At 41.4% G+C, this 12,177-nt stretch overlaps 1 protein-coding gene across 1 annotated transcript in view; it reads right to left on the bottom strand.

Annotated features, from left to right (window-relative positions):
* The window catches only part of PCNT (pericentrin), an 89,116-nt gene that overhangs the window by 19,362 nt on the left and 57,577 nt on the right, over positions 1 to 12,177 (bottom strand). The window contains exons 33-41 of the mRNA XM_064160412.1: positions 11,345 to 11,515; positions 9,370 to 9,522; positions 8,264 to 8,434; positions 6,877 to 7,995; positions 5,755 to 6,276; positions 3,848 to 3,953; positions 3,264 to 3,418; positions 515 to 712; positions 122 to 295 (exon numbers count right to left, since the gene is read on the bottom strand). Coding sequence (XP_064016482.1) covers positions 122 to 295; positions 515 to 712; positions 3,264 to 3,418; positions 3,848 to 3,953; positions 5,755 to 6,276; positions 6,877 to 7,995; positions 8,264 to 8,434; positions 9,370 to 9,522; positions 11,345 to 11,515 — 2,769 coding nt within the window. The remainder of the gene's footprint in view (positions 1 to 121; positions 296 to 514; positions 713 to 3,263; positions 3,419 to 3,847; positions 3,954 to 5,754; positions 6,277 to 6,876; positions 7,996 to 8,263; positions 8,435 to 9,369; positions 9,523 to 11,344; positions 11,516 to 12,177) is intronic.

Genomic DNA, 12,177 nt, shown 5'->3' with positions numbered 1-12,177 from the left:
CAATCCGGATCAATGCACATGCTATTTAACAACAGTACCAATGAAACTGGAAAAAACTTTAAAAAAAGAAGATAACAAAGGAAGTTGTTTATGAGCATAATATTTTAAGAGGTTTTCTTACTTGTTGTTTAATGACATACTCCAGTTTTTCTGCTAATGAACTTTCATCACCAGACCCACGACTGGAAAAGTGAGACTTCAAGTCAATTTGCAACACATTTCTCTCCTTCTCAAACACCCTCTGTACTGCTTGCAGAAGTTCTCCTCTCCAGTCAGCTGCAGTGCCTGAAAATTCCTGTCAGAAATAATTTATGGGTTTTTTAATGGCATCTCTCTCAATGCCTTTCCCACCATTACTGTGTAAGAGGTCAGCTAGCTGTTAATTTGAGTTGACCAAAGGTGTTTGAAGAGGGCTGTTCAGATCTCAGAAAGAGTCTCTTGCTCCACAATAGCTATATACTTTCCTGCAGATATCATGAAATGTGTATTTTCAAGTACATTTTTATGGTCATACCTTGTCTCCTCTCTCTGCCACCTTGCTAAGGTAATCTTTCAATGACTGTATAGCATCCAGCAATGCTAAGCCCTCCTTCTGCCATCCCTCCATCATGGTTCTGGTTGGATGAACATTTTTCAGCTCCCTGAAGCCAAGGGGATGTTCTGATAATGCCAGTATTTTGCGGCTTTCCTCATACACCATCATCAGCACAGTCTGAGAAGGACAAAACCACAGTAATGCGTAACGTTAGGACACAGGCATCAGCATGCCAATGGTGTAAGAGTGGGATGGGAGAGCACTAGACAACAAAACCAAGAAAGCAGTCCGAGGCTGTGTTACAAAGACACACAGGTCTGCCCTGCTATTTGGTATGCTTAACAAACTAAGAGTACACACACACACACACATGCATGCAGAGAGTGAGCCAAGAGTTACCAGGGAGTATTTATCTCCTAACAACTGAGGTAAGTACAGTGGTCACTATATTCCTAAATGCTGCATTCACCATGCTCAAGTACAAATTAAATTCTGTCAAGTCTGAAGCCATGTTACCAAACCCCAGTGATACTAGAAAAGTGAATTATATATTGCACAGTATCACAGTATCATCAGGGTTGGAAGAGACCTCACAGATCATCAAGTCCAACCCTTTACCACAGAGCTCAAGGCTAGACCATGGCACCAAGTGCCACGTCCAACCTTGCCTTGAAGTGCCCCAGGGACAGCGACTCCACTACCTCCCCGGGCAGCCCATTCCAGTGTCCAATGACTCTCTCAGTGAAGAACTTTCTCCTCACCTCAAGCCTGAGGCTGTGTCCTCTCGTTTTAGACAACCTTGGCTTAATTTACCAGATTATGTACAAGTAACATACCTTGAAACATCAATCTTAACAATTCACACGGTAAAAATTGTTTCCTTCGACATTGCTAAGCAAAATACTCTCTTCTAAATAAATTCCCTGTTTATAAACTATTACATCATGCACAGATGTTCCCTGGTCACTTTTCAAGGAAGGTCACTAGATATTTAAGTCCTTTTCCACATACAGGTCATTGGAAATATCCCAACCTTGGTGTGGAGGTGCTCCTCACTGCTACTCACTTTAACAACAATACAGAGCACTTTTCTTTAATGTTTGGGGTTTTTTTTCCTTCTACTTTCTGAATGATTTAACTTTTGAACCAGCTTGAGTTGCTTTTCTTTCACTGGAATCAAAAGAGTGATTATTTCAAGAGCAAACACTAAATGATGAAAACCTTTAGTAAACTTTAACAGAAGAAAGATACTAAAGTGTTCAAACTAAACATTCAGTACTGGAACATCCACTCAGATCTTACAGCCAGTGAAGGCTAGACTAATGATCCATAACAGAAACTAAACAAACCCCCTCTGTTTAGGATAAAATTAAATCCTCTCAGAAAGGTTATGAAATAATGCTCTTTGAAAATTATTGACTTTTTAGATACAGAATCATAGAAGGGTTTGGGTTGGAAGGGATCTTTAAAGATCATCTAGCCCAAGCCCCTTGCCATAGGCATGGGGACATTTTTCATCAGATCAGGTTGCTCAAAGGTCTGTCCAACCAGATTTTTAACAACATCAGGGACAGGGCATCCACAGCTTCTCTGGACACCCGTTCTAATGTCTCACCACTCTCATTGTAAGGAATTTCTTACTCTTGTCCAATGTAAGTCTACTCTCTTTCAGTTTAAAACTGTTGCTTCTTCTGTTACTTCAGGTTTTAGTAAAAAGCCCTCTCTGTGTTTTTTTTATATATGCTGAAAGACCATAAAGTCTCTCTGGAGTCTCCTCTAGGCTGAACATCGTCAATACCCTCAGCCTCTCTCCATAGCAGAGGTGTTCCAGCCCTCTCACCATTTTTATGGCCCTCTTCTGGACCTGCTCCAACACATCCATATCTTTCCTGTGCTGGGGACTCCAGAACTGGACACAGCACTGCAGGTGTGATCTCAGAGTAGAGGAGGAAAGTCATCTCCCTTGACCTGCTCTGCCACACTTTTTGATGCAGCTCAGGATGCAACTGGCTTGATAGACTCTGAGTGCACACTGTCAGCTCATATCTGCCCAAGGTTGCTCTCAGCCCCTTCATCCCTCAGTCTGTATCGACACCAAGGTACACACGGGCCCATTCCTCCAGTCTGTGCAGGTGCCTTTCCTCAAGTGAACTGACTGCACCACTTGTGGTATCATCCACAAACTTGCTGAGAGTGCACTCAATCCTGCTGTCCAGGCATGTACTTTTTTAAATTTGCCTTGTTGACTAGTACAAGCAGTCACTGCTCAGTCTTCTCCATGTTCTTCATGTTCCTTGGCCTGGCTCTGAATGATCCCTCCACAACTCTCACTGGGGTTTCTACAGCTCTCCATCATATCAAAACAACAAAAACAGGCAGGGGAACGTGATGTCAGCTAGCTATGCTTATTTATGGAATGCTTTCTGCAAAGCCTCCAAGGCAAAGCTGTAGGTTAGATCAGTTGCTCCTAGTACTACCACATTCTGGAACATTGCCAGTGCTGTCCTAGCAAAACTTGATTTCAATACTAGCAAGTACAAGCAAGACAAGTGTCAGCAAATTTGTCACATGAGGAAGGCAAAGATGACTCAAAAACTATAATCAAGTTTAAATCATTACAGAATAGTTTATCGTGTCAAGGTAGCAGCCAACACCATTTTATACTGGCATTTCGTCCTCACTCTTTCAGTTTTAACTTGCTAGTATACTTAGATTAATCATATATTACCTTCAGCTGGGGTGAAAGGATTTCCTTTTCTCTCATTAATTCCACAATATCTGGAAACATTCCACAGTACTGCAGATAAGCCATGAAACTAGTGTCTAGGTGGTCTGATGTTTGTAGCTCTTTCTTTAGTTTAGCTGCCAAACTTGAGCTGGTATCTGAAGAAAGAGACAGACCCCCAGCCCCACAAGTGTTACAAAGATGAAAGTAACTTGAAACCAGCATCACTGCTTGCAAAACAATCACATTTTTTTCTCTGATAGTATAAATGCAGGGTCAGCTGAAGTTAGTTGGTTAAGATCTCAACTAACTTATGTAAATACACTGTAAGTTGCCCTTAGCACCAGGGAAGCAAGGATAGTGTCAGCTCTCAGGACTCACTGAAACCCCGTGCCTCCTTTTCAGTATATACAGCTGAAAAGGTAAAAAGAGACTTCCACTAGCACAAATGTACAAGTCTTTCCAAACAAAGAACTGCCTGGCAAAGGCATAGTTTTCAAGTAAAAGAAAATGGGAGAAAGGAAACATTTACAGTACTTTTCTACTGAGGTTAACGAAGTGAAAGGAAACCCGTAAGTTAAACTTACTGCTGCCAAATCCATCACTCATCACATCTACAGCAGATGCTCTTGATCTTGCATCATCTTGTAAATCAGAAGGGGTTAAAGTCAGATTGTCAGCTTCTCTCATCTGCTTAGAAATAATTTTTTGCATGAATTTAGTTTCCTGAATTCAGTTGTAGAGTCTCCTGCCTTTATAAGTAGTGCAAATTCTAGCGAATGCCTACTTGAGCACAGTGTCAGACATGGTAAGTACCACAACGAATACAACATTGGTGCCCTTTAGAACCCATTCCACCTCATTTTCTCCCCTTTCAATAGTTTTAAAACACAGATATGTTTCCCGCCTGGTGAATGTGGGGCAGGCTGTGGATGTGGTCTACCTGGAATTGAGCAAAGCCTTTGACACTGTCTGCCACAAGAAGCTCCTAGCCAAGCTGGCAGCTCATGGTTTGGACAGATTCACTCTGTGCTGGATCAAGAACTGGCTGGATGGCAGAGCCCAGAGAGTGGTGGTGAATGGTGCCACATCCAGTTGGCAGCCAGTCACTAGTGGTGTTCCCCAAGGATCAGTGCTGGGCCCAGTCCTGTTCAATATCTTTGTTGATGATCTGGATGAGGGCATTGAGTCCAGCATCAATAAGTTTGCAGATGACACCAAGCTAGGAGCAGGTGTTGATCTGTTGGAACGTAGGAGAGCCCTGCAGAGGGACCTAAACAGGCTGGATGGGTGGGCAGAGGCCAATGGGATGAGATTTAACAAGGCCAAGAGCAGGGTTCTGCACTTTGGCCACAACAACCCCAAGCAGCGCTACAGGCTGGGGACTGAGTGGCTGAAAAGCAGCCAGGAGGAAAGGGACCTGGGGGTACTGATAGATAGTAGCCTGAAGATGAGCTAGCAGTGTGCCCAGGTGGCCAAGAGAGCCAATGGCATCCTGGCCTGCATCAGGAACAGTGTGGCCAGTAGGACAAGGGAGGTTATTCTTCCCCTGTACTCAGCACTGGTCAGACCACACCTTGAGTGCTGTGTCCAGTTCTGGGCCCCTCAATTCAAGAGAGATGTTGAGGTGCTGGAACGTGTCCAGAGAAGGGCAACAAAGCTGGTGAGGGGCCTCCAAAAGTAAGGCACAAAATACACAACCAAAGACTAATTTTCTGAAGTATAGACTTCTATCTTCCTGTAAAATGATACCAATACAAATGAAAAAAAAATTACCATAAAAAAATATTACCCAGTTTTGAAACAGTGACAGGTACTCATAAGTGGAGAACTATTACAGCAAATTCAGTACTATGGTAGCAAAAAAAATTTACAGATTTTGGCTCAACTACTTGCACATGAGGTATTATCACACATATGTTATTCCCATGTAGCATCACTGCTGAAGTGCCAGGATTCAAAGCCCTCTGAGAGCACAAGAGCAAGGGGAGATCTCATTGCTCTCTACAACTACCTGAAGGATAGCTGGAGAAAAGAGTGGGCCAGCCTCTTCTCCTTGGTGTCAAGTGACAGGACCAGAGGAAATGTTTTCAAGATGTGCCAGGGCAGGTTAAGGCTGAATATTAGGAAATATTTATTCACTGAAAGGGTTATCCAACATTGGAATGGTCTGCCCAGGGCAGTGGTGGAGTCATAGACATGCAGAACACACAGCCTGCTGTATGCAGTTTATTGCTCCATTTTAGGCCTTGGAAGACCTTTTTCAATTATTAGAGGCAGTGACAAACAGCATTTTAGTACAGGCCAGAATGTGCTCTACTGTCTAACAGCAAGAGAGGAACTAACAGTTGTACATCCATAATGTTACTGGACCTTCTGGTCTTGGTGTGTAAGCTTCTACTACGTGCAGGTAATGGTCCAACACTGATCTGAAGGGGTCAGAGCTGAGCATGTTGCTTAATTAGGACGAAATCAGACATGAAATATAACTTACCAAAATCTTCTCCATATCTTGGTCATCATCAACAGAGTAGGTGCTTTCAGAGAAAGTTGGAGATTTTCTATCTACTATCACTGCTGCCTCCTCACTGCCATTTTCATACAAGTTAGAGTAGCCCAGGAATACAGAATTATCTCCTTGCCCAGATGACCTGGTGTGCATCATTTCAAGATCTGTGCTTTCAACTTCTGAAAAGGGTGTCAGGTGAAGCACTGGTTGTAGCTCCGTGCTTAAATCTTGCTTTCTCACAATCTCAGGTGAGCCCCATGAAGCCATATTTGCAATGAAATTCTGAAAGTCTTTTGAAGTCTCTTTCTCTGTGTTTAATTTGTCATTTGAAGATTCAGGAATTTGAGGAATTTCCAACATTTGCTGGGAATGCCTTTTCAAATTTTGCCCCTCTTCAGAGCTGTTGATCACATCCAATTCCTGAGGCAAGATATTTTCTTGTGATTTCTTAACCTGAGTTTTTGGATTTCTATTATGAGTCAAGTCAAACACAACTTCATCTTTTTCCTGCAATGAAATAATGCATATTAATGAATTACCTTTAAATACCATTGATTTTACAACTGAAATCCACACACTTTAAAAGGTCTTCTCAAATATAATAGTTTTATCTATTATTCTCAGGTTTTATGTAAAAACAATCAAACACTTTACTATATTTCATATGCCAGCTACTCTCTTGGACAAAACAGACTTGACTTGGAGAAAATTTGTTCATATTCTTTAGAATAGGGTTGAATAGCAAGAAACAAAAGACAAACACTGAAACAGCTTCCCCCCTTTTCTCCCCAGGCTCGATTTTGCTCCTTCATTCCAAACTACTCCATCTCCTTCCCTGCAGCTGATAACTGCTCTAGCATGGTCTCTTTCTCACACCTCCTTCCCCTCCTCAGTCCTCACTGCCTGTGCAGCATTTTGCCCTTTCTTTAATGTGCATTCACAGCAATACTGCACACAACTAACTCACCATAGCCATTTTTATGCCACAATATTTATCTTCTCCCTTTCTTACTGCATGGAAAAGGATAAATCATAAGGCTTTATAAAACATACAAAATGGGATTGTTTTAAAAAGCAAATGATGCTGTTAAAACCCAAATCACATACCAGTTTTTTAGCAGGGGAAGCCAGTACTCTAAATGACTGATCAGGATTTGCTTCAAGTTCTTCCAGTTCCTCCATTCCTTTCTTAAGGACTTCGTGTTTAATTTCTCTCTGGTTGAAGAGCTTGAGAAGGCTGTTCTCTCCATAATCACATTGCTCCTTTGGCTTGTATGGCTCTAACTGTGATGTAAGCTCACCTCTTTCCAATTGTAAGGCTTCAAGCTCTTTCACATATGCCTCAATCTGCTCTTTTAGTTTTGAAGCGGTATCTTGCAGTTCATTGATTTCTCTCTGAAAAGCTGTTTTTTTCTGTTTCAGTGCTTGCACTTGGGAATCAAGTCTAGCAACTTCCAACTGAAGACGAGAAGCATCTTGAGCCTGACTTGCATCTCTCTCTTCCAACTTGGTTTGCAGCTCTGCTGTCTTTTCTGTTAAGTACTGCAACTTGGCAGCATCAGCTTCTCTTTTATCTGCCATTGTCTTAATTTGCATATCTTTCTCTAGAATATGCGCTTCTCCTTCTCTCACAATACCTTCAAGTTCTTGAATTCGAGAAGTCAGCCTTGCTTCAATCTCTCTCTGAGAAAAACGTGTTTGTAAAAGGCTGTACTCTTCCTGAAGTGCATTGTGCTGGATTCTCAAAGAGGTTAGCTCCGCAAGAGGCTGCTCCGATGACTCTCGCAATTTCTGGCATTTTTTCTCCAAAATTTCCACTTCCATTTGGAACTGTGATTCCTTCTCTTCCAGTTGTTGCTGCAGAGCTTCCCTTGCAGTTGAGACAAGCTCTAATTCCTCCTGAAGTTCACTCACTTTGGAAAGCAGCAATACATTTCTTCTGTTGAGATCACTATCACCCTGACACTCTGCAAGTTCCTCCCTCAACTCATTCTGAAGGCTTTCCACTGGCTTTCCCAGTGCGAGTTGGTAGAGATCTTCCTGGTTGTCACTGATTTCATGACATACTGGTCCAAATTGTGCCAGCTCTTTTTGAAGCTTCTCAATTACTCCATGGAGTTGCTCTCCCTCTTCGTCTTTGTCCTTACGCAGCCTTTCCTGGTCACTCCGAAGATGCTCAACAAGTGATCTGAGTTCTTCAATTTCGGATTTTTGGTCTTCCACAACCTAAGCAGAAGGACATGGTCTCAGTATTACTCTATGTATACAGAATTACTACTGCACATAAGAGTCTAAATTACACTCTGTTTCCAAATAATGCAGGCATTAATTCACAATTTCAACAATGAGAAGAACTGCACGCTTCATCTGGTAGCTAATCATATTACTTGCTACTTTCCTAAGAGAATAATCAAAGAGATTTCATTTATAGTAGGATTCTGTACACCTTGCTTCCCTTAAAATCATGCAATGAACATATAGCAAGGACTCCTACTTTATTCTCCAGAGTAGTCTCTAGCTCATGCTGGAGTCTCTTCATCTGTTCATTCAAGTGGTCAATTTCTTGATTCTTTTCTTTAAGTAGAGCTTGTGGGAGTGACAAAGCTGAGGAATCACTAATACTCATGTCCTGATTTTGCTTTGCAGAAAGTTTTGTTAGATCCTCCTGATCAAAAGAAAAAAACAAACCAAAGTAGTCTCATTAGAAAGGACTTCTCTCCCAACCTAATGGCAGAACAGAACCAGTAGGTCTGTAATGTTAAAGAACTCAAGAACACAACTACAGCTACTTGATTTAGATTCGTACCACTGGGTTAGATTGCCACAACATTTCCCAGCTTTCAAGGTAAGAGCTTAATAACTCCAGTTGCCAGGCTGACAACCAACACAACCAACCATTTTTTTAATCTGCAACATTTGCCATGGCCATAGAGGAATGCACATGAAATTGTATAGTGCTTACTAAATGACAGCACTGGAGTTCATAATCTGCTGGGTCTAGAAAAAAACTAGGCTTTTTATTTAAAGTAAATTACTTCGAAAATCACACCATAGGCATGAATCTAGAGTATGGGAGGTTTTGGTCTAGAACAACCAGCATTAGCTTTGTAACAGTAATGCATTCTTCCCTTGATAGGAGAAATGAACTATCTGCTTATAACATCACAAGATGAACACCACAACACTGGAGAAGAGGAGGCTCAGGGGTGATCTTATTACTGTCTACAACTACCTGAAGGGGCATTGTAGCCAGGTGGGGGGTGGCCTCTTCTCCCAGGCAACCAGCAATAGAACAAGGGGACACAGTCTCAAGTTGTGCCAGGGTAGGTCTAGGCTGGATATTAGGAAGAAGTTCTTCACAGAGAGAGTGATTTCCCACTGGAATGGGCTGCCCAGGGAGGTGGTGGAGGCACTGTCCCTGGGGGTCTTCAAGAAAAGACTGGATGAGGCACTTAGTGCCATGGTCTAGTTGATTGGTTAGGGCTGGGTGACAGGTTGGACTAGATGATCTTGGAGGTCTCTTCCAACCTGGTTGATTCTATGATTCTATGAAGGAAGGAGGTCTCTGAAGTGATGTTTACTAAAGCTAAGGAAACCTACCTTCAAGTGTGCATTCTCTAACTGAAGCTGGCTGATGCTGGAAGTGCTAAAACTTTTTTGCATCTCTAACTGCAAGTTCAGCTGCAATATCTCCTTGTCTTTACTGATCAAATCATCTTTGTATTGTTCTAGTTGGTCTAACAAGCTTGCAATCTGAAAAACAAAAGAAAATGCACAGTTAAGAAGTCTTACTTAAGCAGTAAAAATGAAACTTCATTCAATCACCTTGTTTACTGACAGCATGTAACTTTGGAAAATTCTACGATTTAAACTCATTCTAATCCACATGAGTGGAAGTAAGAAGTTCCTCAGCTGCCAAACGAAGTACTGCATTTGTTTTCCATTACAACAAACAAATCCCTAAACTGCTCATAAAAACCATGTTAATCAAAGTTCTGAACAATGAAGACTTGACCACTGGTGTAATCTAACGCAACAATAGGAGGCTTCTTAGCATTTAATGTCTAACGTAATCACAAGCAGTTAACAATCACCACTCTCCTCCTCCTAGAAACTAGCACCACAGTGCAAATCTCAGTAACTCAGTGTGCTAGTTTGAAGCAGGCTAGAATGTTTTGGTGAGAAGAACTAGATTACAGGCTGTAAAAAGAAAACAATAGTGATGTCTACTTCGCTCACAGCCTTGCTGAGAAGTATAGGAAATAAAAAACATTAGATAACCACTCTCACTCAGCTTCACCCTCACTGGGGCTGCTGGCTGAGCTGCATCTCTCTAACCTCACCCTCCATTTTGGGCTAACTCACTTTGCTTCCTAAACCTCTGGCTGAACCTCTATTTTTCCTTGGGACTGGGGTAAGGTTGAGAGGGGTAGGGGGAAGGTGCAGGGGCAGTTGGGAGCCCCTCCTGGGAACTCAGGTTTCTGGGAGGGCTGTTGTGTTTCTGTATTACTTTTTAACCTTGTATATTTCTGTATATAACTGTATATACTGTAAATACCTGCTTGTATATGGTGCTAGCTGTAAATAGCTTCATTCATATTCCCAGAGCCTGACTGAGTCTAGCTGGATATTTCTCAAAGTGTGGGGGGGCGGGTAAGACCCAAGCCATCACAGGAACACCCAAACCGTCACACTCAGCAATAAAGACAGTTCCTAAGATTGAAATTGACTCCCTCAAGCTGTTAAAAAAAAATCAATAGCGACACATTTCTCTGCTTGTAGCTGTTTGAAAGTGTGAGAGCACAGAGCTGCTTGTAAACACCAGGATCTTGCCATCCATGACTTTTACCTTAACGGGTAGCAAGATATAGGGGCTTTGAGAAAGCTTATTAGTGGTTCCCGAAGTCAGACTTAAGTGACATCAAACCTGTTTGTGTAAAAAATCAGTTTTTCTTATCTTACTGCTCTTGAAACAAAGGTGTACAAATTGGAGGATCATTCTGATTTTTCTTTGCACACCCTAAATCAGACTGCATCTTTTATATTACTGATACCATAATAATTATGTAATATTATGCATATATATTATACACATATGCATAAATCCAGTGAAAGTTCTAAATAACATGACCAATTACACTACATTTCAACTTAGCTTGGCACAAGAACTCATGGATAACATTCTCTGGCTCACACAATAGAGAAGGTCAGATAACACCATTACAGATATTTGTCTTTTCTGGATATAAAGGAATTGTCACTCACTCCTAAAGCCAACAAAAATACATCTACCTTTGGCTTTGCAAGGAAAGGAAAATCTGTTTACAACAGATGATAATAGAAGTTGATGTGAATCATCACAAGACAATTTTCAGTGAGAGTGGAGACAGACTAAGAGGGGGATGATAGAACAAAGCAAGGAAAAGCAGAGAGAGTACTGGGTAAGAAGGCACATTTATTACTTTAGTCATCGAGGGGTTGAGTGGCTTCAACTCCCAGTTTCAAGTCTGCTCAAAATGTTTATGCAATTAGGTCACTAACCTGGTAGTCTACAGAACCTTATCAAAACTCTTACCTGTCTCTCTTTAGTCTGAAGTGCTTCCTGCTCTGCCTGTAACTGCTCCTTCAGCACTGGGGCAGAATCAGCGTCCTCTGGTACCTTGTGCCGTGCTTCATCCAATTTAGACTGCAGGGCAGAGATCTGAATTAAGTTATGGTATTGTTGTTGCTGCAGTGCCTCTTTATCCTGAAAAAGTTTTTTTTTCATATGTTAGAACCAATTGTTGCCAATATACATACCCACCTAACCAGAACATTACTGCCAAAACACTTCACCCCTGACAAAAAGAAATACACAAACCCCACGGCCTATAAATAAGAATTCAAAACTGCTGAATGTCTTTAGCTTACACAGTTTTTTACCCTTCACTTTTTCTAACCCAAGTTTAACAGCTTCTGAAACTTTAACATTCGGTTATACATTATCCTTTCACATTTACAGAGTGGTTTATGTGTTTAGAAACCTAAACAGCTTCTTCCTGTAGTGATTTTTAAAGTGAAAAATAAGGGAAGTAAATATTTACAGAATTAGCAATTAAACTGGAAAAAAACAATCCAGTTTAGGCCACACCAGTCTCAAAGCCTCAAACTTGACAGATCCACCACTAGTACTTAACCAAGGAAAACTGCTAGAAGGAAAATGAATCACTTAAGAAGGTGGAATAAGGTTACTCAGATACTTGGTAAAAGACAAATAATTTTGCTAACTGAGATGTGATTTTTAACACTAAACTGTGATTGAATCTGCAGCAGTAACAAAGCACTGAAACGTTCAGAGTATGGCAAATAGATCTGGGTCCAAAGACAAATTGGAAGAAGAGCTGCTGATTAAGGTGATTTGAAGAGCCC

This window comes from Pogoniulus pusillus, chromosome 2 (assembly GCF_015220805.1).
Source record: "Pogoniulus pusillus isolate bPogPus1 chromosome 2, bPogPus1.pri, whole genome shotgun sequence".
Classification (NCBI taxonomy): Eukaryota; Metazoa; Chordata; class Aves; order Piciformes; family Lybiidae; genus Pogoniulus; species Pogoniulus pusillus.
This window is presented reverse-complemented; position numbering and strand designations above follow the sequence as displayed.